This window comes from Coturnix japonica, chromosome 7, assembly GCF_054131305.1.
Source record: "Coturnix japonica strain WE chromosome 7, WE-NBRP24, whole genome shotgun sequence".
Lineage (NCBI taxonomy): Eukaryota > Metazoa > Chordata > Aves > Galliformes > Phasianidae > Coturnix > Coturnix japonica.
Window position 1 is genome coordinate 17,208,818 of NC_140669.1, and position 26,219 is coordinate 17,235,036.

Genomic DNA, 26,219 nt, shown 5'->3' on the forward strand with positions numbered 1-26,219 from the left:
GATTGCTACAAATATCACTGCATTTTTTAAAGGCTACCATTAGCCTGAGGCACAGGGATTTAGTTTTGTTCTTAGCGAGCTCGGCCTGAAGGACAGCACAGTTTACAAAATCTCTTGCATTAAGTTCCACGTGATAATAGGCAAACCACAGCTTCGCAGCAAGACAAACATTCCCAAAACAGAAATGTAAAAGCAGCTATACCAGCAAACAAGGTGATCAATGATGCCTCCAATAACACATTTTTGACTCACTGGACATTCTCAAGTATTTCTTCATGCTGCCCTTAGTAAGACATTTCAGAATGTACTTGCCTATTTTTCATATTTATCCTGTAAACACCTACAGACAGCACAGTGGATTCTGTTCCATGCTAGCTCATTAACACAACTCTTCCTAAATTTCACTTAATTATATCCAGGTGAGCTTGAATGGCAACAGAGCTGTACAGATGCCATGGAATATAAACAGAAGGTAACAGAAAATGCATGTTCACTTAATGCTTTTCTCAATTCTATGCATAAATTCAAAATGCAAACCCCTTTACCTTATTAAAATGTGATGCTCAGTAGCAGTCAAATTACATACTAAAAAATTGTGACAGACAGACTAGTTTTGGAAAGTTTTATATTAAAAAGGAAATACTTCAGAACACGTCACACTAATTTAATTACTTCATCCACTGCATACTAAATTTAAAAAACAGCATACATATGAAAGGTAATGTGCTGTTCTTAAATACTTTAAAAGATTATTCATCCTATTCCTTCATAATTATGTGTTCAATATTATCTTTTCTCAAAGACATGACTTCAAGTAGCTTAAGAAAAATTTAGTGCAGAAGGAGATACAGTGGTAGGATATGTCTGTGTTTTTTTATTTGTTTCAAACTGTGTAACAGTAATACTAACATCAAAATTAAACAAAAAAAAAAAAATTAAGTGCAGTTAATCACAGAAAAACTTACCAACATCCATGGCAGTTTCCATGAAGCTTTTCTGCCTTGAGGCAAATTCAGCCAACAATTTTTGTTGCCTTTCCCTGGCCTTCTGTCGTCTGGATGAAAGAAAAAGGGAGAGTAGGGGGAAAAATGGAAGAGTGTGTCAAATAGAGTGGGGAAAAAAAAAAGTCAGGAAGATTAGAATTACCACTTCAAATATCTTTCAAACTTCAAGATCTCCAAATTAAAATAAATAAATAAATAAATAGAAATAAAAAGAATTTATTGCTCTAAAAGTAGACTCTGTTGATAAATAAACAAGGCAAAAACTCATCATTCTGAAAAGAAGTCATTAAATTCTGTCCTAAAAAACTTCCAGAGGATCTTTGCTATCACTAAAAACAAGCAAAATGAAAGAAAACACTTCCACCACCCAGGACCTTATTCTTAAAAGTTATCTTTCTACTATATGCAGTCAAAGTCACAGAGTGAAATGCCTGGCATCACAAAAATCCAAATGCTCATGAACAACCAATCAACTTAAAAATAGGGTAAGTTTTGATATCTGGCCTGATGACAAGAGAAATGATTATGAATAACCTTTCTCCATTTGAGACTCTTCATACTGGCATCCTTTCTCTAACCTCCACCCAAGATACCAGCCACCAACAGCTTTTACTCTTGACTTCAGTTTGAAAGCACTTGTTACAGAAACACTTCACTCTTAAAGTATCACTTCTGATTCAGTTATTTCCCTATAATCTCCTAATTCCTGAGCTCAGTAATGTCTGTTTTCATTATCCATTCACATCCATCACTATTCCTTTACCCGCTGTACCATGCATATTTACTGCATTTTCCTCTTCAGTAAGTCTCAGGAAGAAATCCTTCAGTTTGACTAGAGTTCAAAATAATGGAAGTTGGAGAATTCAAGTGGAGAAAAACCAAACCAAATTCACACTACAGCTGCTCACCAGATGGAGCACATGGTGAGTGCTGTACATAGCACCAGCCAGTGCAAGTAGGGAAGATCAATCAGAACTACAAACTCTGTTTGTTAGCATTAACAACAATTTTTTTTTCCCTACCTAGTTAGAGATGATTAGGATAACCAATAAGGAATTTGCAAACATCACTCAGCATCTAATATGAATCCTCTTCAGTCTACAGTACTGCCTGACACTCACTGGCCTAGTGCAGGAACAGATACGTACAGGCTCAAAACAGCAAATTTAACGCAACTTGTTACCCTAAGGTGCCCTGTATGTCAAAGCTCCTAACCTGTTTTCCTAAAGGCACCTTAAAAATCCAGGCGTCTCTGCTCATTTATCTGTCACACTGCAGAGCTACCGTTTCTCAAAATAACTTCTATTTACAACAATCCTAAGATTCATTATTTTGAGGATCATATCAGGGCATTCACTAAGCCTGTTTTTATTTATTTCCCCCTGGGAATTTCTCAATATATGCCTCAGCTGAAAGCAGAGCGACTGTAAATAGAGGCCTTTAATAAGAAGACATAAACAAACTCTGACAGATTCAGTACAGCTCAGTAATTTTCCATGATGGCCCATGGGGGTATGACACTGCAACTGAAAAAATACTGCAAGCAGCTCAAGTTCTCCTCTAGTTCTGTATTTTGGTTTCTATGGTGACAACTCCTTGTATAAGCAAGGCCAAAATTGTCATTATACATCAAAGTACCCAAAAAGAGGATCACCACTGAATGCTACGTCTGCTTGATTTTCATTAGTAGAAAACTGGATTCACTGAAAAAATTTAGGAAAAAGTAAAAACTACAACCTGGCCATGTAAAAGCAATAGCAGCCTATGAGATCAAGTCATTTTAGTTCACAATGTCAATAACTGTAACACAGCTCCCCAAAAGCCTTTATGGATTTGAGAACAGGAAGATAGTCACTCAGAAACAAAGAATGACAAAACATTCATTTTCAATGTATTTCATTCATATTAGTATATCATTGCAAACATTATGTTTTCTGAAGGAAGGAAATAGCCTTACCCTTTTCTGTAAGGAAAGTTACTTGACTCATTGATCCCCATCCTTCTGTAAATAAATCTAGCACTACTGAGAACCAGATCAATCAGTAGATGCAAAACACATGCTAAAAAACACATGCTAAAAACACACCTTCTGCCACCCTGTTTTGGTGTTATTAATGTTACCTTTCTTCTTTATCCAATGTTTTCTTCTCTGCAGAACTAATTTTTTTTGGTGGTACAGGAGGCGTCACCTTTCTGCATATCTCTTCTATTATACGTTTATTCAGTCTGCTCTGTACAGCAGCTTTCAATAAAATTCTTTCTACTGCTGTCATTCCATCACCATGAGAGTATCTTGGAATTTCTGGGTGGATTAAAACATCCACATCATCCAACCATGGAGGATAATAAGAGTTTTGCTTTCCTGAGAGTTTGTGGTGCAATTTAATCAGCAAGGATAGCATACTTTCTTTAACTTCTAGAATGGCTGTGGTTAGCTGTGGAGTTGCACCAGGTGCTGACCATTTCATTGATGCTTTGGGCCGAACCACTTGATTTGCTTCACTGGTGTTCCGATTGATGATCTCCTGAAATTTTTTTCTACGTTCTGCAACCAAACTGAACACTTGAGCCGTCCCCGAGTTCTTGTGGAAATAAAACAAATTGCAATGTTTAATTTTCAGAAATAAAGGATAAACAACATATTTATAAAGCTATAGAAATATTTTCAATTAGGAGGAAATCTACAAAACATTTAAGATTCTCTCTTCCAAACTGTAAATTCAAGTTTGGTACACCAAAATATTAACCCTGCATGTCATACTTTTATACAAACCTGATACATGCAGCTACATAAAAAGCCAAATACACAAAGAAATTTTGTCCATACCTAACTTTGCTCTAGCTAAACTTAGAATTCTGTTCTCCAAGCAACATTTTCTGCTCTTTCAGGAATATCTGTCATTTTCATATCTTTGAGCTATTTTAAATTTCTTTAAAACAAGTCTACTGAGCACTGTCACACAATGTAGCTCAATCCCAAGCAGGTGATCCCAACACATCCCTACAGGCAGGGTCCATCCTGTTTGAATTAGCTGAGATCCAGAAGATACAGATCCACATTTGCAAGCAGAGCTCATTATCCAATACCAACAAGTGCAGTTATACTAATGAATGAGCCCACTCAGTCAGTCCCAAATTAAGGAAACATGGAAACAAACTGCATATACTAAATGCATAGCAAAAATTTTTCCTGAATATTCATTTTGGTTCACCCCCACCCCCCCTCGCCAAAAGAAAAAAAGAAAAAAAAAAAAAAAAAAAGAAGGAAAAAACAAACAAAAGAACTGCCAAAACTACTTGGTTTCAAATGCACTTTCAAATTAAGTTTAAACTAACCTAAATTTGAGAAAGCTAAAACTACTCTAAATTATTAAATGTTAGTAGTATCTTGGCAAGACAAAAAAAAAAAAGAAAAAAAAAAAGAAAAAAAAACCACAGTCCTAAACACAAAGCTCAAGCAATAAGCTAATAAAGATGTTCTACATTTGATATCAAGTTTTAATCTCAAAACATATATTAAAAATTTAAGGACTGTTTTTTGCTGCAAGACCGTAACCTCAGATTACAAATCAAGAATATGAAAAAAGCAATATAAATTAAAAGGAAATTGGGGAAAATTAGAAGACGTCACTAAATGTTAAGGTGAGCATGATTAAAGCCATATTGCTAGTTAATTGCTTAGGAGAAAAAACTGCACACAGATCTACCTCTCTCTGAAGGCTCTTCCGCCTTGAACTCTGGTAGATTGAGGACAAAAAAGATTAATCAACTGTAACATTTGGAAAGAGATAGTTGAAATCTGATATAAAATATTACCCTAAGAAATTTATAAAAATAGTAAGAAATCTCCCCTTCCCCCCACCCCAAAACCAACCAAACAAAACCATCAGCCAACAGGAAAGGCACAGTATTTGTATACACTTACTTGTGATGAAGCTAAACCATCTGAACTGGTACTTGCAGGTGGTTCTTTCTTCACTTCCGGAGCAGTTTCTGGTACTCTTACTCGGACATAGTTAATGAAATGCCGCATGTTAGAAACCAAGTTACTACCTGGAAACCAACTGTCATGGCAACGCTCTTGTCCACCTGTAGATTCCTGAAGAAAAAAATAAAACTGTATACGTTTCCTCATAAAAGCTACATAGATAATTACAACTTACACTGTACTGCAAAAACTTTCAGCTCTCCACAAGATATCAACATTATGGTGAAAGTACTAGAAGTACTAAAGCTGATATAACTTTAATTGTAATGACTGATGTCTACCTTGAAGACTACAACAAATATATACCATGTTACCATTACTATCTAACCAAAGCAAAAGAAACAGGTTAATAAGCTGTGAAATCTAAGAGTAACACAACAAAGAACCCAAATTTTACACAGCTCAATATAAAAAATGAAAAAAAAGTCAATTCCTGTATAAAAAAATATGACTGCTAATGACAATGTTGATCGTGGTTTCATTTGAAAATCTAGGAATCCAAGTTTTAGGTTCAAGTCTTTCTTTTCCCAACAAGCTACCAGTACTAATTTACAAAATAGTGATAATGATGTATAACTTTTCTATGTTGAATCACCAGACAATACCTTTTTCAGTGAAAACTTTTCAATGAGTTTGTTTTTTAAATGAAATATCTTACCACCTCTTCATCTGATTCTCGTTCTGGAGAATTTTCCAACCCCAGTTCAATCAAATACAAAACCATACAAAGGACGTGTTCTGACAAATTTTGATGATCCATTAATATCTAGGCAGAAAAACAGATAACCACATCTTAACAGGCTTTTATCCTTCATATTCTTACTATCTCAACTACAAAAAAAAAAAAAAAAAGAAATTGCCAAAAGCATGACATATCTGTAACCTACATTGGGAGGTAAAGAAAGAAAGCTGAAGTCTCACATGAACAAACACGAAGTACTACTCTTTCAGCACAACCTTTCAGGTTACTTAGACTACAAAAGGCTTTGAGCTACCTATGTGATTTTCTTTACTTTTAATAAAAATCACTGTGCTTTCAAAGAGTCGTGTCACGAGATACAGGTATTAATTACCAGAAAACATTAGACAGGCAGAAAAATATGAACATTACTTGCAACCCTAACGTATTTTTGGTAGACACTAAGCTCCAACTTCAGTAGTTGGGTTTCTTTTTGTTCCATTATAATACTTTAGAAATCTTATCACACTCCTGATGTTTTATTTTCCCACATAGATTTTTGAAACAGCACTCATAACAGCAAATTTTATTGTTTAGTGAAGCTACTAATCTGCCAGCTTTTGAGAGAAAATGCTTTTCTATCATAAAGGTGAAATCTATTGAATGAATTCAGATAAATTCTTCAATTTTCATTCATCCTAATAATATACTGTCAATGTATAAGGTACTTCATTACAGAAATAAATTGGGTAAAACAAGAAATAGAAATAAGAAGCTTGTTTATGCCACACACTTACTGTGGTATTCAACAGATTTTCTGTTTTCAAAAGCTTAACAGTGAAACAATGAAAGAGCTTAAGGGGAACAGGAAAACCACTGATGTGCCTCAATCAAACCATTTTTCCATAGTCCCTCACCTGCATCTGCAGCACACTGCCCTGAGAGCACTTTCCAAGAACAAGGAAAGACTCAAAGATTCATCTTCTGATGCACATGCTTTTGAAAAACAATGCATTTACCTTAAAGAGGACAGCTAACTATCAAAAGAAATTTTAAAGGCACAAATTAATCCTGAAAAACAAGTACTATAATGTTATCAGAGACAGAACATATCCAGAAAGTGACATTAGAACTAACTACAGATTTGAGACTGATTTGCCACTTTGGATGGAAGGCCATCAAGGCTGCAAACATTTTAAAGGCTGTTGCTGATGCCTTCCAACTCTTCAGCAGGAGCCAAAAGAACACCATAAAAACCAGTATTCTAAAACCAACAAGAAAAAAGTCAAATAGCAACTCTGATCATTAAGAGTGTATTCCTCAAAGTAGTACTGCCCACGTACTTTGGATACCTAACTTAGGAGTATGTAATATGAATTAGTCACTCATGAAATAATCGTCATGCTAGACCTACAAAATAAATGTGAAATAAGAAATCTGCCTGCAGTCATAGAACCAGTTAATGAAAAGAATTTAATACAGTAAAAAGGAAATTTTAACCACCTCAGTCATTTCGATGTCATTTAATGTTTCTTGCTCAGCAAGCAAAAAGAATTCTAACTGAAAGTATTTCATCATGAGAACAAACTAAGCATTATATAAATTTGAAACTTATTATTCTAGAACACCAACAAAACTATGGTTCTAAGCATTCCTTTCTACAAAATGAAAGTAAAATATTGGACTTAAGAATTATGACTGTACCTTGTAAAGAAGTGTGAACAACACAATGTGCAAGGTTTTACAGTGTAAAAGTTTTATGAGACCTTTGTAACTCGGATGTAGCGGTGTTCTCTTCTTGTAAGGAGGCCACGGGTTCCCAGGGAATTTACCACTCTGCTTTAAACTGTTGAAACACGTTAGATCTGTGTTAAACATGACAGTGATCCAGTCAACTGTCTGTTATGAACAACTACACTGTAGTTCAACAACTACAGATGTTCAGACCAACATCAGAATTGATGACCATTTCTCAGTTTAATTTCTCCAAGCAACATTCAGAACATATTCACAAACAACACACAGTTCTATTTTTCTCTGTATTACTACTGGTCAAAATGACACTTGTAAAGCCATATGAATTGTTAATTACTGCTCTGAATTTAAGAATTTCCTTTTCTTCCTAAGACTTACACTAAAGAGAAGGATAAATTTTCATCTTGCCATAATCCACGTTAGTCAGACATCGAACAGAAAATTCATATCTGTACACCTGGATCACAGGAAGCAATAGGAAACACTAGACAGAATTTTTAACTTTGTAGAAGTGATTGTGCTGGTAGAGCCACCTACAGCTTAAGCATTAAATTCAACTTGATACCTTTCGCTTATAGTAAACATTAATGATAAGCCTTTGACTTAAGACAATAAGCAAAGGGGTAGAGGATCATTTTACATTTTTACTCTCAAGTAATGAAATAAAAGAGAACCAAATTAAGTTAGGTAAAGTTAAATTTGTAAGAATAAGAACTTCACTGGATAGCACGTAAGGGATAGAATAAGGATCAAGTTTTCACGCATCTTAGAACTTAGAAGAGTGTCCCTGAGTAGCTTTTCCTGTATTTAAATCAGAACTCATTGCATTTTTCCACAGATTCTGTCATGGGTGAACACACACAAACATAATTTCAATACATCACAAAAATCACCAGATGGTTGACAGGTCATCTGGTCCTACAGCCCTTCTCAAGTTGGGATGACCAGAGCAGACCCCAAAGAGGATTCCCAAGTGGGAAACTCCACAGGCTCCATAGGCAACCTGTGCCAGTGGCTCCATGAGCCACACAATACAAAAGTGCTTCCTGATATCCACACAGAGCCTTTTTGTTCCAGTTAGTGCCACTGCCTCTTGTCCTGGCACCACTGGAAAGAGCCTGGCTCATCTTCCTTTCAGTTATTTTTAACATTTCCAGAGAGCAAAAGCAAAAGCAAAAAAAAAAACAAACCCAAAAAAAACAAAAACAAATCCTGATGTGCGGTAAACAACAAGAGGCTACATTTCTAAAACTGATTCAACTTACAAGGCTGTGTATCTGTCCATTGCAGACTGTACATCTCTACGGTAAACTGTTCGAAGTATTACCATTACAGGGTCAAATTCCTTATCCCAAACTTCAGCTGTTGTTTAAAAGAAGTCACATGTTACAATTCTCTTTACAGACATTGCAGCTTATTCCAGAGTTTCTTCTTAATTAGCTGTATATAATTTCCCATTATATAAACATTTTTGCAGCACAGTACATCATCTTTTTCTAATTCATGCTAACAATACTTACTGTTTTCTATATTAATAATTATTACTTATTATATGTGTTATTTTGGCATTAAGTTTTAATTATCCCCATTTAATTTTGTAGCTTTGAAGTAAAATGCTGCACAGAGTGATCACAAGTCTGAGCAGAATATTAATAAACTCATAGAACTTTTTTCCCCATACTTGAAAGTCAATCTAAAAACAAAACTAGACTTCCCAGTCTAAAAGCAAACAGAAATGTTCCCCTTTATAAATTGTTTTGAAGTTCCTGTGACAGCAAGATGAATTCAAGAGTCAACGTAAGAAATACAAGGGGAAAAACAACAACAGAAGTTTAGCTCCACCAGCAGGCATGACATAACATATGCATTTACAACATACTTCAAAGGCAAAAGCAGGTAATTTCATCCCATCCTGAGATTAACTTCCCACAGCTGGGAAGACAAATGGTCTGTACTCTTGTTAACCTCTACTAATGTTCAAGGTTCTGCTGACATCCTCGTGCTAGTGAGAGGGAACACATGGCATAGTTTTTACTTGGTGTGAAAGAAGATCAAACAAAGCACAGCCTGCTTCCCAAGTTTTGTTTTTTCCCTCCTGGGTAGAAAGTTTACTATTACGGTCTACAACACAGACCAAACTTGCTTTTTTTTTTTTTCCCTGCCCTTCTAAATCAGCAGTTACTGAAAACACAGGGCTTCCACAGATCACCAAGTAGATTTTTTCCCCCCTAATTACAGGGAAACAAGGTGGAAGTGATCTCAACATGACTTAATTGTGACAAGCTGTAAGCCCCAATTAATAACAACCAAAATATCACCATTCATTTTGAGAACACGTAGAGTTACAAAATTTTTAAGCATTCAGATGGCTGTACACAAGAAAAGCACGCCAGTTTTTATCCTTGCAGGAACTCTAACAGATTGTTACTGCTTTAAAGATAAAGAAAAGTGGGGGGAAAGATTCTGCACAGAAATACAAGTGACTTAAGAATAGCATCTCTAGCATTGATTATTGAAAAGGGGAAAAAAAACTTGATATACTTCACTGGTTGTTAATTTGTATTAAAGTAATAGCTACACTGACTCAGCCTCCTCTACACACACACACAATAACATTGCCTACAAAACAAAAGGTTTCAAAGTGTCAGACTCAAACACCCCACAGGACAAAGCTAATCCACCATCAGCTTTGCTTTGAGCTGAAGTACAACCAGAGCATGCGGAGCATTTCAGATTCTTAGGAAGCTTATCTGCTCAGTGACAGGAAACAGTAACAGAACACTGTGTCCTGAATTCTTCCTCTCCTTTGATATACCAGCACTGTGTTGAATCCAATTTAGATGACAAGCTGGTCAGGGGAAGACGACTCATTTTTGCATTTTATGAATTACAGAACAATACTGTGTAATTGGTCTAGCTTGAACTTTGTTCTAGATTCTCACTATTGACTGGAAAAAATGTGAAAAATGTAAACTATCAAGATATTTAAAGCAATATTAAAAATAATTTTCCACCATTATATTTTTAATTATCAAAATGTGAGCAAATTTGGAGACCTAGTCTTGGAACTGACACCTGTGTAAACAGTCCTAAATTCTAAGCAAGAAATCTGACTTATGTCCAGTAACCACATATATGATTAAGTGTGCAGATAACTGAAATATAAATGACATACCTGTTCAGTCCTCCATTTTTCCCATGCTATCTAAAAATACCTGGTTAATATTAGAAGCTGACTTTGACTTATAACAAAACCTACAGCTAAAATCCATTAACAGTCCTTAGAAATGTTAGTAATTATAAGCAGTAGGTAATAATGAAAAACAGAGCTTTTTATTGTTGTTTTATTGTTGTTAGTTTAAAACAAAAAGAAAACAAAATCCCTCTGGTTAAACACCTCATATTTATTTATGGTAAGACAACACTGATTAATTACTGTACCTTTAGGTGTATACATTCCTTGTTGCATGGAACCTCCCGGTTCAAAAACAGGAGCTTTAAAATCAGCAACTGCTGATAAGACTGATTCAAAGCTTAAGCTTCCAGGAATAATACCACTTTTAGGATTGGGATTTTCTGGAATGTAACATTTGCGTTAAGAAAAGCAAAAGTAAATTTAATTGTAGGACATAGCATTTTACTTCCATATTGATGTTGACACTCATTCCAAAGGCTACATTTGAGCAATGCTCTGTGCTTACCACAAGAGGTCTGTATGCTTCAGCTGCTATAGAACAATAACAATTACTGGAGTGAACCAAGGTCTCCAGGCTAGGAGATGACATTCTTTTAAGCAATACCAATTGCTGCATCTGCATAGTTACTCAAAAGCACACTATTAAGTAAGAACTGCTACCTATGGGGTATACAACTACATTTTTGTGTTTGCAACCATTTATGGATGCGAACAAATAGCTTGGGATACTTACACATAGCAAACAAATCTCCATCCTGGACTGGCAACTTTTCCTTTTGGTAGAAATACTTTACTAACAATATCTCAAATCACAGGTAGCGTTTATAATAAAACAACTTCTGCTTAGTGAGAATTGACTGCTCAAAACAATCACTTTTTTTTTTTTTTAAACACATTTCAGTTAAAAAAAATAATTAAGAATGGGAATTTGAAACATTAGGAACATGGCATAAGTCAGATGGAAAGAACTTAAATGGAAACTGTATTAAAAAAATAAGATTAGCATAGATGAAAGCAAATTTATATATGATACGCAAATGAATTGTTACAGAACTGCTTTGGGACATGAATGTTATCACTGCACAGGAAAATCTAGAATTTGCTATCAGTGAAGTTAGATTCTTTCATCCAGAACACAGACATTTCACTGATTTCAAAGCAGCATTCAGAACTCCTATTACTTGCATTTTAAGGTTCTGATATCTAAAGTAAAGCCTATGCAACATGAATGGGCTCTTTTTACATTGGCATATAGTTAGCTATAATCAAAGGCTAAGAAGCAGATAAAGGTGACACTGACTAGACTTTCTAGAATATGATTGGAAAACAGACCTTTCACCTTATACTTGACTTTTGTAGTATGAAAACAACAATATAAATCAAAACAGCTGTTCAACACTTAGTGTTGAAAGTTTTTTAAAGCTATTAAGCCTTTCTTATTTTTAAGAAAGATAAAAGATGGATCAAATGCTTTTGCTGACAGTATGTACATGCAAACACATCTCTACACAAATTGTTACAGTTAAGTAAGCTGAAACCTTGTTCAAGCTCCAAAATCCCACTATTCTCCCAGTACCTGCAATTTTCATTCCCTCAAATTAGCTAACATATCCCAAGGATATAAGGTCCAACAGTGAACTGTGTGTCCTGTCATTCATACAGAGTTGGGCTACCATCTCTGCTCTGAGGATCTCATCATCTGTCATTCCTAGAAGAACAAAATAAAAAAGCCATTAAAACAGCAAAGCACATCCTGAAAATATCACAACTTTGCAATTAGCACAATTTAAAATTGATGCAATGTTAAATAGTAAGACAGTGTTATTAAAAAAAAAACAACAAAAGATGAGGAGCACTGCCCATGAGAAGCCTTGCTAAGAAGTTATGAAACAGACACAACCTCAACCAGAAGAGAAGACTTCAAATTAAAACTGTTTGTCTTTCTGAAAAACATACCAAATCTTTATATGATCATATAATACAACTCAGCCACTTCCAGTAAAACTTCTTTTACCTCAATTTCCACATATTTTGTCTATTTCCAGATTGTAAGGGATTAAAATTCAGCATGTGGTGAAACTGAAACCAAGTGTTCAACACTCTACACTACTATTTGGCTAAGCAGCTTTATCACAGCAACTAAAGATTGGGAGACTTTAAATCAAACAGCTACATTACTTACATACAGGTATCCATATAGTAGTTGTTCTTACCTAAATGTAAACGAAGACTTAACAGAAGTACCAGAAATGTTAAAGCTCCTTCCAACATGGATCTTTCGTGCTCTGAATCAAGAACAGTATTTTGATGCTGTGATGCCATTGTTAGTAGATCTACCACCTTGAATCTACGCAGCAAAGAACAAAGTCAGAAATATTATTATCCAATATTAAACACTAATGTTAGATGCACAATTAACTCAGGACACTGTTCAAATTGCTTTAAAATAATACAAAATAAAATGTATGTAATGAAGGAATATAGAACCTTCTTACTTGTAGAATGTGACATTTACTCCAGAAGAAAACACTTTATGTTTACCAAGAGCTTAGAGTTAACAACAATCATTTTATTCTACATCCAGAAAAGTAGTGGGTATCCTTTCTGTGACTCCTACTATTGCAGTGTTATTTGTGTACTTTGAGTTAGCAAAACCTGAAAGCTTGCATATAAATGTGTGAAAGAAAGGAAAAAAAAAAAAAAAAGCCACACATCACCACCAAAAAAACCCTCACACCTTGAAGATGCTCCAAAATAAAATACCCGCAGTTTCATTACTACACTGTAAATCAAAAGCCAACCATGTAAAAAAACAAAAAAAACAAAGAAGTGAGGTAACCCTTTCTCCAGGGGCCTTACTTGCTTTGGTTAGGCAAAGTTGATCCACAACATCAGATACATATCTTTTCTCTCACATAGCATAAGTTAGTCAACAGTTAGCAAAATATTCAGCAAGAGCCTTTTGTCTTTCTATCCTACCTTTCAAAAACTGATGAAATAAAATAATCTGGGTCAAGCCTGGAGGCACAGACCTGTGGAAAGAGAACAAATTCATTTTATTCAGTAGTTTGTGTATTTTCAGACTTATTTTCAGACTTATTTTCAGACTTATTTTCAGACTTATTTATCTTTTCAAAAAACTTAACTTACTTGCAGCAGGTAAATGTCAGGATCAATCATTGAATTGCAGAAATGAGACTGCACATAAGTCATGGCCTGTCCTTTAATTTGCAGACCATTTCTAACCCACATGTTGCTGTGAATTTCAGAAAGGCTTGCCTGTTCAGGGAAAATAAAATCCAAATTTACAAACAAGAAAGACTTTACAGATATTGAATTCCACACTAGCAGATCATCAGGAATGACTGCAAGTCTATGAAACACACTCTTTTACAAAAGAGCATCCATTTCATACAACCCACTTGATCAAAGGCAAAGCAGTGACTTATTTAAATCTTGAGAAGCACTACTTACTTAAAGTAATCAATGTTTAAAACGTTAGGTATTAAAACAATGATTATAAAATACTGCTTATTTCTATTTACATAAAAACACAACCCTATAAATAAAAATATTTCTGAAGCTGCATCCACCTTTGAATTCATTCTCAGTTTAAAATTTTGAATGCTTTGATTGCTGATTCCTTTTTCAACTTGCACTCCATTAATAATTACTTCACAAAGAAACTTCTGTATTCAAATCTGGCCTTCCTGCTATTCTTTTTGAAAGTGCTACAGTGACTATCACTAACATACTTATCAAAGCTGTATTGCTAATTAAGAAACTAATGACACATTTGATTTCGGAAACAGGAGGGGAAAAAAAATTCATCCTCATTATTCAATATGTCCTATTTATTATATTATTCTGGTATTCTAGAAATCATTTTCTTCCTTGTAAAATACCTATGCATATTCAAATTACTGGAGGTAAAACAATCAGACAAGTTTTTACTGTGCATTTCTGCTTCTGCATCAAATACAGAAGTCTGGATACATACCTGGATTTGAAGTGGATGAATCATTAGTTTCATCAGCATCTCCTGATCTGGCAAGATAGTATCCAGATCTAGTTCTTGGCACTTGACAGCCTAGAAACAGAAACAAGCACACATTGTACCAAACAATCACACTCAACAGGGAATTTCCATCTTCTGTGCAAGTGACAACGCATGCTTACCTTACTTAAAAACATGGCAAAATAACGGTGCAGTGGCAAATGAAAAGTAACCTGGTTAGGAGCTGGCTAAAAATAAAAAGAGATATTTTAGCATAATATATTACAAAAACAACAAGAAAAAACCCCCTCATCTACAAATATCTTTTTCACAACCATTAAGAACAGTTACCTTGCATGTCCTAATTAAAGGGACTTACTTTCCACCAACCTCGTATATTCCTTCATGAAGATTCAGAAAAGAAACCCTTTTTCAATCAATAACAAACATAACAGTTTGGTTCAGACACAGAAGAGCACTACCTTACAGTTTTAACGAGGATATAGCATTTCATTTAAATCCATTGATACATACCTCATCTACAAAATTTATAGCATCAAACCAGTCCTGAAGTGCTTCAAGGCAATATCTAACAACATTCCGTGTGTATTCTTGTGTTTCCTGCAGGAAGAGAAACCACTGTACTACAGAACTCAGAACAGCACAGAGGCCACCATGAATAAAGGATTATTTCAAGATATGTATGTCCTCATCAAATGAAGAATTAGGATAGTAAGCATTAGGATAGTTCCACTCTTACCCTAAATGGTAAATATTTTAAGTGTGAGAACTGAGGCACTTTCAGAATGATCAGCTGCTCTTAGTGCTCACTGTTTAATTTATCCATTTAATTTTACATAAAAATGTGTTAACATTAGAAAAAGTGTTTTCACATGCAATCTAAAGGAATTCCTGTATCCTGTAAGTTTTATCTATTGAAAGATCTTTCATTTCACATACATCTTGTACTAGCAAACTGTAGTGACAAAACAACGCTACACAGATTTTAAAAACAATTAAAAGATTTATCATGATCATGTAATAAAATGCAACTGCACAATCATGCCCTAATACTAAAATATTTCTCAGGTTAAACCACGTACTTCAATACAAGAACTGTACGCTGCCCTCCAGGGACAAAGAACTGACATGCAAGCATGGCAGGAGGGAGGTGGTAAAGTGAACCACTCTCCCAACAATGGAACCTACAAACCCCTCATTTCTTGGGGTCTTTTTTTTCCTTTAATCTGCTCTTCCCCCTAAATACAGACTCCAGACCTGCCACACAGTCTCAGGATATCAATAACACACTTCTCATGCAAAAGCCAAGAGTGCTTCAGCCAGGCAGAAGCTGTGCAAGTGTTGACTTGCTCAGCCACCTTTTCTCATCAGAAAATGCATCAGCCATGTACTATCCTTCTGCTCCACCCTCTCTGGTGACAAAGCTCAGACAGCTTTCCTTAAGGCGTGAGACACAAGCTAAGATCTCTTCCCACCAACTAAACATATACAATAATTGAACTCCAACACTTCCAGTTCTCTCACAGATTTACTGAGAACTACCAAAGGTTTCAAACATGGGGGTGAAAACATCTGACATGCAATCAGATGGGACAATAAATTGTACAGGCTTTAATCTAACAGCAGTCTCTATGGTAAAGAGAAGTACTTTCAAAAGAAAAAAAAAAAAAGTAATGCAGTGTTGAAAAGATATACTAATATATTCATAATATATAATTACCATTTACATCATGGGAAGGTTTTTGCAACTGCCTAATAAAAACTGCTTTAAAAAAGGCACAGAAACCTCATGCACATTTTGTCAAAATACTATTCAATTCAGGTATTCTGTCTCACAAACATCATTATACACACATCTTAAATACTTACCTTTGAAATAAGCTTATAATTAACTAAAAAAATAAACCATAAGATCCCAGTAAAAAGGTTTTTCCCACACACACATATTATGTATTCATATACAGTGATGGACTTCTTTATTTTAACTGCATTTTTATATAATTTAATATCCCCATATATCATTACCTAAAACATTTTTACCTCATGTTATTAGTAAAACAACATAAAAACATAATTACTCCACTATCTATCATAATGAACTGTCTATATGCAGACATAGTCTACATTATTATCCCATTAAGGATGACTTATTTATCTCCTTTCCCACTGAACAAAGACAAAATGGCTCAGACCATCTACCAAGTTCTTCATCAGATGAGAAGTTACTCCATACATACAACCAGTTTACATCCCAGACCTGGAGTCACAGTTCTGCAGACAACTAATTAGATACAAGCATGAGTTCCGTGTTCATTGCACAGAGCATGCAAGTCGATCATTGTGTTACACACTTGGTAGGCAAAGACAGAGAGAAGAGAGACTACACAAATATAAAAAATATATATATAAATATATATAAAACAGACCTTTCAGATTTTAGAACTCCAAAATAAGTCATGAAGGCAGCATGAATAATTATAGAAATGTTAGTCTTACCCTAACTTTGCAGTGTGACAGAAGACCCCACATTGGCTGGGCGCAGGCTTCCAACTCAGCAGCAAAGGCAGCATAGTAGGTCTGTGATTCAAACTCCACATGCTCATTTAATTCTCGTTTATTCAAATTCATACCTTCAAAGATTTAAGCAGAGTTATAAAATGAAGTACCTAACCAGGGCTAAGTGCAATACAGTATTTGTAGTGTAATGCAAAGAAATTTAAACATAAATAGATCTACAAAGAACAAAGTCTCTCAATTGGGCTCCACAGCCCTTGCCTTTAAAAGAACATTAACACAGACAGCAGCCCTTCTACTTTGAACGCCAGTAACACAACCAGAACTTTTGGAGGGAAACACTTAGGCTTCTTTCTAGACATAACATTTATCAATTTTTAAAAATTCCTACTGTTATTTTATATACACACACACATTTCTTCACAGCAACATGCAGAAAAAAGATCAAAGTTCATTTACTCAATATTTAACTTCCAAACTACATCAAATAAAATGCTTCTGGCACAAGCTACAATTTACAATACCTGCAATCTAAGAATCATAACACTGTGAATCTCTCTCAGCTATGATGCAATTGATTTTTAACCAGTTCACACAAAATAAATATCAATTAGATCTTTTTCTAATCTACCTGTGTTCTTCAGAACATACTGTTACCCTCTGGAAATGCAGTTTGAGAATACTAGGGAAATATTTACATACAGCAGTATAAGGATTTTGCTACTGTGAATATTAAGCTATCCTTGTATTAAAACTGACTTTAAGTATTAACACCAAAGCACATACCTTGAAAGAATGATACAAAATTCATCCACGTTACCAAAAGACCATGATCTTCCAAAAACTTCTTTGCCACACTTTGGTGTGAAAGTATGTTTATAAAATCACTAACAAGGGGCCAGTATGTATTATTCTTCAGTAGTGCTTCACCACAATTCACCACAACATGTAAACTATTTTCTTCATCTAGATTTAAAAAAGAAAAAAAGAGAGGAACTAAAAAAGAGGAAATAACAACCATTTTCTAAGTTGATGTTTTACTTACAGAAGTTACAGAATAATTAAAAAACAGCAACTTGGTTTTATTGTACTCTTGCAGTTACAACCTACAAACTGCAAAAAAAGAATATTTACTCTACAATAGTTGTTTTATCATGGACTCATCAACACAGATGCCACTTCAGTAGGAGATATACTCAGATTGAACAAGTTCACAATCTCTGAAGCGTCATTTGAACTGTACTGCATCAAAACTTCTAATATTCACAGATTCTCATGCCACTGAGGTGAAGATACCTTGTTTTCTTGGGAGCATTTAACGTAGTTTAAAGTCTTCCTGAAATCACAAAGACTGGCCAAGTAAAGAAATTAGTTTCTCCAGCATCCCTAGCTTTTGTCATAAGATGCACGCAAAAAGGTGTGCAAATTCTTCTCCCCTCTGTGCTCACCTGTCAATAGCCACTTGACAGCAAGCCTGTTTTGTTTTCCTCAAGAAAGGTGTGGTAAACTTAATTTCATAAGAAAGCTTTCTTATGAAACAAAACAAAACTGGCAGTTCATGTCCTAGTGGATGAAGTGGTGATACTCAAGTGACACATGGTAACAGATGGGTACATCAAATTCAGAGGCACACCTTTTATGAATACTGCAAAGATGCACAAAAAGACCAAACAATGCAATTTCTCTTGTGAACTTCTTAAACATTTGAACCTCATATAGTTCCCATTAATTAAGCTACCCTACAGCACGCAAACACAGATTCAGTGATCAAAGCCTACCTTGCAATTCGCTTTTAATAAGGCAACTTTCCATCATATATAACAGAACTGTGACCATAATATCCAGCAGCTGACATTCTTCTGTTACTTGGCGTGCTAGCTCTTCATTGCTGAACAACTGAACACTGATATGCACAATTCTGTTTGACATTGTGTCTGACTCGTGGCTTTTCTTCAGCGTTTTCATAATAAAAGCATAATGCTGAACAAAAGTTTTGGTAAAAGCAACCTGCAAATTATTAAGATATTTGATGTTAACATGTGCCACACAAAAATTACTGTCTTCTTTCTTTCATTCTTCCTTTACAGAAGCATGATCAGTACATCCTTGAAACATCAAATTGCCATGACAGATCAAAACGGGTGGTCTTGTGTCTAGTTTCTAGAAGTAGTTCACGTGAAAATACCTACTCATAGGAAGGAGTAGCTTACACTTCCAGCTTTACTACATAATCTCAAAATTAAATCATCTTATTCTATACATTCTTCAGTGAGAAAAAGTAAGATCCATGAACACAGAGATGTTGAAACATAGAACGTAAGGTCACAGCATGCATGTGAGAACAGTACTGTTAGAACATTAACCTTTTTTTCCCCCACCCCCACAACCTAGAACTGGGTGTGATGTCCCAGAATGATACACCATAAACAACGAAATCAGTGGCAGCTACTAAAACAGCAGTAACTTGAACAGCTGAGATCATCTGTCTATTGAGTAACATCTTGATTCATCAGTCAAGGATGATGCTTCAACACTGAATTTCACCTACTATCATAGTATCCTATTTCTTTTTAATAAATACTTAGAGCTTTCTTTTAAATAACTGTGTAATGAGTAGCAAAGTTTGTTAATGACTCGACTTGTTTTCTAAAATCAGGTCAGCATTTAAATATATTGATAAATATGAGTCTTAGTACACCTTATTTGTCTTCAGTTGATTGTAAACCAACTTTACGCACTGCACATACACTTGGGTATATATGCCTGCTTTGAAAACGCTTCTCATTCAGCACTTTAAGTTCTGAATTAACACCATCTGCACTTGCTTTGCTTTATAGGAAAAGAAAATTCGAGTTGCAGAGCGATGACAATTTTCAGCTTAAAGCCTAAAACTCCATGTCTATTCCTTCTTGATATTAATCTTTCATAAACACAAAAGAAGGAACTCTAAAACCACACTGTCAGATGTGTTTTCACTAGACAAATACACAAATCACTGATCATTTTACCTGCCTCAAACTTTGTACACTCATATATCTACTGTAGTGCTACCATGTTATTCTCATTTAGGGGACATTCCCAAAAATATCACAACAGCATAATACACTCCTGTTAGGCACAAAGATGGCTTCTTCCAGCAAATATCCCTAAAACTGAAGATCAAATTGCTGATGCAAAATAAATATGCAACCAAACAAACTAGGGTGAGTATGTCACTGCAGGAAACATTACTACACAGTTTAACTTGCCCTGCTTTAATTAGTCCAAAGCAATGGTAGCCCATATAGTAATAGAAAACATCTTCTGTGCACAGCATCCACAGCACAATGGTGATTATTTGCAGTCTCTCAACACAGCCTCTTGCAGCAAACACATTCCAACATATTAATATACTTCCTAACTTGTTCAGAGTTACTACAGTAGCATTCCGTATCCCAGACTTGAACAACCTATTGTACAAATTGCTTTAAAATAAAGTATGATACCACTAAAATCATTGGCAATGACATCTATAACAAACACTACAGATGTTAAGCCTCAGACACAACTGAGGCATTTGGTACCTTAAGTTAACATATTAATGCTAGTAGCATAATTTTTAAAAGATATTTAAATACTATACTCTAGCAACATTAAAACACGACATGCAAATTAGCAAACAATTTAACAGTTCTCATTTTCAGCCTGCTACTTTTTCCACACTGTATCAAGTTTGAATAGTATTCCAAGTCTCTGTCCTATAGGAATAATGTTCCTCTTGAAATAACAGAGTTTTGTAAAAAAAAGTTAGTTGCAAGTACATGGTCCTCTTCTACAATTTCCAGATTTATTTAAATGAGCACACATCAGTGCTTTCTGTACCTCACATGTACAATAATCAACTTCTGAAAGTACTGTAGAGTCATCACCTCTATAGTGTAATGACAGAGATTCCATAAGCACTTAAAGAAAAGCTTTAGGCATTCATTCATTTGAATGAACACAGCCCTTTCCAATTTTGAGAAAGGAAACAAACTCAGTTTCAGAAGCTGAAATGCTGAAGTACAGTGGCTAACTGCAGTCCATACATTAGAATAGCCATAGTGAGTTTAATCAGTCCAATCAGCTCAGCATCCTGCCTTTGAGTTGCTAACACTGTATGGACAACTACAAGGAAAAAAAAAAAAAAAAAAAAGCAGAATGGCAAAATAATGAAAATAAGACATTTTTCCAAGTACACACTCAACTTCCAACCATTTGCAAAAAGTGGTTGCCTAAGACAGACACATTTTTCTGTATATTTAATTACCTTCACTGACTCTGCATGATATTGCACAGTATCTCAATTTCTAGCCTATGTAAAAAAAGACGTTACTTCTTTTTCATTTCACCTTTCTAGGATTCTAACATCAAAACCCTGGTTTAGTCAGAGAGAACTTTCATCTCTCCCAGGCTGCCAGGTGAACGTTGTGCTAAAATTTAGTTTCCAATAGACAAACTATTTTACAGAATTTGTACATTTGAACAGTGCAGTTGGGAATCAATGAAGTCCTATTGCTCTAACTACTTCAGCCCTCACTATGGGAGATATCTGAAAATGCAGAAAACTTCTAATAAACATTTTTGTTGATTCATTATCAGATGCTTTTGCATTTCATCACTTTGGTTATTCCAGATCATAGTAGAACGCCACTCTTGATGATTTTTACAATTCCAGACCAGACTCCTGCTTAGAGCCAACCCACTGCTTTGACTTCTCCTTGGTTACATCAAGGTCAGTCCCAGTAATTTCTTGGAGGTTCCAGTAATCTTCTCCACTGTTTTCCCTTTCTTCACTTGCAAGTCTTCTAAACTTCAAATGTCAGAGTGCCTCAGGCATAAGTGCTGTAAAGAAAAGATCATAAAGCTAGTTAACAGCATTTCAGCCTACCACTTTCAGCATCTCTTCCCAGTACTCAAACCCTAGAAGAAATACTTGTTCTCCTGCTTTAAAAAAATCTGTGCAGATTGCTGGTGGTTCACTGACTCCTGTGTAGGCTATGGTGGAGTTAGTCAGCTGTACTACATTTATGCTGGAGATCAGAGATTTCAGCAAATTCCACACATGCACAGACACTGCCAGCTCCATGCCCACCTGTCTGTCTAGTGAGCTCAGTTTATCAAAAAACTAACCCCACAAAAGAATTCTGATGTTTTAATGAGCTCAAGAAAAATCAAACAAATTGCCAAGAGCAACAGCAGAAAAAATTAAGGCAACAGAACACTGGTACAGATTAAGTGGGAGAAAGCAGCAGAAAACTGAGAGATCATTCTAGAAAGTTTATGTCCCTTCAGGTATTTCCTGCTCCAAGTTTGCTTACTGTTGAAAAAATCCCCTTTAGATAATCATAGCAATCAAAAAAAAGAGTCTACAAGATTTCAAATACCTAGGAGCTGTGCTAATACTAAGCCTGCATATAGGAGCTTTTTATGATGACAATGAAGACGTTCACTGAAGACTAAGGCTTCTTGCCAATGAAAAATGATCCTAAGCTCATTAAAAACTGTGGTTATTACATGGTACAGTATGTAAGTAAACACAACAACACTTACCAGATTCTTCTGTTTGCTGCTAGTGCTCGAGTGTTCTCACAGGCAGGTGTTAAGCTGGCAAATGATCAGGAGAACTGAATGTCCAAATATCAAGAACTCAAGCTTTATGGTAAGAGGTGATCAGTTTCAGAGTCCTCATGTCTCCTTTCGTGTTAGCTGAATTCAGGACCAAGATGGATCTAAGCTGGTATCCCAAATCAAAATACTGCCTTGACATGGATGAAGCATAGATGAAGAATCGTACTATCCTTCCCTTTTTTGCAGGTTATCTTCATATCCTTTGCTCCAATGCAGAAAGGTTTTAAGGGGCATGAATGAAGAACAGCCCCTTTATAAAGGGGCATTTCTGAAGAAATCTGCATGCTCGGAATTAAGGATTTCTTGATCTTTGCCTCCCATCAGGAATTGAGAAGATCCAAAACTTTAGCATGGCTCACAGATATGACTCAATCAGAGCAAAATGTTAAGCCTGACTGCTATGTATATTAGGTCTTGGAACATGTAGAGCAAACAACCAAACCTGGCTGCACACCAAGATTTAAAACAGGAAGATGATATCCAGCCTCCATGACTCCAAGCCAGGAGACACTTGGTATGGACAACTGCAAAGCTCTGTAAGGAAACAGCTGGAAGGCTGCCAAAGCTATCCAGGGCACAGCTGCAGCAAGAACACTCGCAACATAAAGGCCTAGGTGGAGAAATTACTACATCAGTTTCAATAGGAACAGTAATTTACCAGACATGTTACACTTCAGGATTGTGTAGTTTTGATCCACATTTCTGACTGATAAAAATCCATGTTACAAAGTAAAATAAAACTGAAAATCCAGCACGTGCAAACATGAACTAATAGCCGGATGAGAGGAAAAAAACAGCAACAAACAAGACATACAAAACATGAGAACAAAATTAATACTGCTGCTCCAGATGTTATCAACCTTGTTTTGTCCACTTCTCTCTTCAAATACCACGTGCTTCAGACTTGAAGAAAATAATCAAAATCAAGTAAATGATCTGCACTATTTGACTGCTTATAAATAAGATATAAAGATAGACAGTATTTCCTAAGGTATAACACATGCTAAATATGAGAATCAGAAAGATACTTCAATGTGAATGACACAAGACAAGTACCTTATAATCTTGGTCTGGCAGCATGTTGAGTAAGAAAGTCACCATCTTCTGTGGAAATTCATATTTTATTGTCCAAAACAATAATTCTTCTAGAAAACATTTATGCTTCAAAACATCCATGATAGACTGATCTGCATAAAAGGTTGGAGGAAGGGATGTGTAACAATTATGTTGTAATTTTTAATCAATAACAACAACTACAATGCAGCTGCAGTGACATAAAACAAAATTTAAGAAAATCTTAGTGCACTCTACATTTTTTCAAAAACACTGAGGAAAAAACGCCAATAGCCAATACTACACAAAAATAAAAAGATCCTCCCAGAGAAGTCAATGAAGTTTTCAGTACAATTCTGCCAGAGTCCAGTCTTCATTGAGTGCACTGAATTGTATCACCTTACTGCAATAGCTCCACCCATTCTGGTGAACCTCAGCAATTTACACAGCCTCTTAATTGAAGGAAGCAGTTAACGTACAGCAGTACTTTGCTGAACTGAAAACAGAAAAACAACATTTATGTTTAACTGTGAGTTTTACCCTATAAGAACACTTATGTTCCATTTGGATAGCACTAAAACTTAACAACAGCGTATTAGCAATTCCTATTTTTTAATGCAATATATGTACTTAGTTTTCAAGAGTTACACATAAGTCAGATGGATTTCCTTCCCCAAAGCTACTGTTTCCTTTCTTTGTATAAACCTACCACAATGCCCTTATCACCTAATGAGAAGGTATAAGAGACAAGTCTCATACATCCTCAGCAAACTCCTGGCTGCTCACTCTGTTATCTCATTCATGCTGACACTCACTTGTACATCCCTGGGGAGTACCTATAAAGAAATCAAATAACCTTTCCAGTTTGTCAGGCAAGTTTTCAAGGAGATTAGCTTTATGAAACAGTTCACTGCAACGCTACACAAACACTGACCTCTGCTAGAATAAACTGTTCATAAAGTTATGGCTAGATAACAGCATTAATTAACTTTATTTAAAAAAAAAAATAAATGCTAAAAAGCAAAGCCTCTTTTCCATCCTTTTTCAAAAGTACAACAGGTATTGTTCACTCCCACAGCACATACAGACCACAGAAAATTATAATATTGCTTCTTTGTAATTAGAAAACGACTTGGAGACAACCCATTGCACAAGAATGCCATACAGTATGAAATGCTTCCATCAGCACAGATCCAGAAGCACTGGATCATGACATGTTTTAGCATTAGAGACTCACCACTTCAGTAAGGTATGTATGACAGCTTTAGGGACTGCACTGAATTGCTTAGCACCTACTAGTGAAGCAGGGATCCTCATCTACTATTACCAAAGGCCAGAATTCCACTGTCAAGTGGTCAATCAGTCCAAAATATCTCAGAAATTGTGAAAGATCATGAGAAATAATGAATATTTTAAGTTTTAGGGACTCTAGCAAGTCACACAAAGAAGAGAATATTTCACTCAATATATTTTGCAAGTGCTGAAGTAAAAAATTGCCTTCATAGGTTCATGAAAGATATTTTAATTTTCACAAAATATTTTGTAGAGTGTCACACATCACCTAATGCAGCAAATAAGTGATAGATCATTTACATTATGTATTTGAATTTGCTGGCCCTGAAAGCTTGGAAGCCACACAGACTGAAGTCCTCCATACAGACATCACACATTTAAGCACATTTCAAGTGCCCTAGTGAAAACAACAAGCATGAAGACAAGTAACATAATTTCTTATCTGTTACAGGTGTGCAGTTTCTCTGACAGCACATATTAACTGTTTTAGTTAGTTCAGTCAGTTTCCACTTACACCTGCTACAGAATTTAAGTAGGCTGAATGGCTGAATGCTCTTACCCAACTTGGAAAGTTTGTTAATAACACTTGGACTAATGTTTCCATGCTTGTGAAAAGCACTGCACAATTAAATTTCTTTCAACAAGCTTAAAGAAAAAAAATAAATTAACACCTGCGGGTTTAAAACTGCCCTAAGCATTCCCTATTTCATATGGATGCGAGTTGTAAAACAGAGTAACAATAAAAATGTCTCTCGATACTCAGTTGCACACCTGTACCAGCAACATCTCAGTATAGAAACAGTAACATTTTTTTTTAAAGAAACCACAGAGTCACAGCTTGTTTCAAAACATCTTCCTGGAATATGATACTTAGTGTTCTATATCACCAGCCCACAAACAATTCCAATATGAAGCTAGTACCACTACAGACCTGGGACAGGAGAGGGAGTCTGCTTGTATGGAAAAGGTAAATCTGTTTTTATTCAATACTCAGTTTTCTAAAATTTTCTTTTCATACTCTTATTTTATACCAAATTGGACATAAAATATGAATACTGAAAACTTCAGAA

The 26,219-nt window shown here is 35.4% G+C and overlaps 1 protein-coding gene across 15 annotated transcripts in view; it reads right to left on the minus strand.

Moving 5' to 3' along the window:
- The window catches only part of UBR3 (ubiquitin protein ligase E3 component n-recognin 3), an 85,319-nt gene that overhangs the window by 39,236 nt on the left and 19,864 nt on the right, over positions 1-26,219 (minus strand). For 6 of the 15 annotated variants that reach the window (XR_014947951.1, XR_014947950.1, XM_085552481.1 and 3 more), the window contains 19 exons: positions 23,860-23,990; positions 18,933-19,161; positions 17,941-18,120; positions 17,137-17,270; positions 15,154-15,240; positions 14,802-14,867; positions 14,623-14,712; positions 13,773-13,901; positions 13,602-13,654; positions 12,836-12,969; positions 12,243-12,330; positions 10,868-11,007; positions 8,692-8,788; positions 7,376-7,517; positions 5,651-5,758; positions 4,930-5,103; positions 4,712-4,741; positions 3,126-3,586; positions 966-1,054 (listed from right to left, as the gene is read on the minus strand). Coding sequence is in view for 11 of the 15 variants with exons in the window: in XM_085552481.1 (XP_085408607.1) it covers positions 966-1,054; positions 3,126-3,586; positions 4,712-4,741; positions 4,930-5,103; positions 5,651-5,758; positions 7,376-7,517; positions 8,692-8,788; positions 10,868-11,007; positions 12,243-12,330; positions 12,836-12,969; positions 13,602-13,654; positions 13,773-13,901; positions 14,623-14,712; positions 14,802-14,867; positions 15,154-15,240; positions 17,137-17,270; positions 17,941-18,120; positions 18,933-19,161; positions 23,860-23,990 (2,562 nt within the window). In the remaining 4 variants the exon portion in view is untranslated. Of the gene's footprint in view, positions 1-965; positions 1,055-3,125; positions 3,587-4,711; positions 4,774-4,929; positions 5,104-5,650; positions 5,759-7,375; positions 7,518-8,691; positions 8,789-10,867; positions 11,008-12,242; positions 12,331-12,835; positions 12,970-13,601; positions 13,655-13,772; positions 13,902-14,622; positions 14,713-14,801; positions 14,868-15,153; positions 15,241-17,136; positions 17,271-17,940; positions 18,121-18,932; positions 22,018-22,725; positions 22,864-23,859; positions 23,991-26,219 lie in introns of those variants that run through there. The other 9 variants (XR_014947952.1, XR_014947953.1, XM_085552476.1 and 6 more) reach the window with 5 other exon arrangements.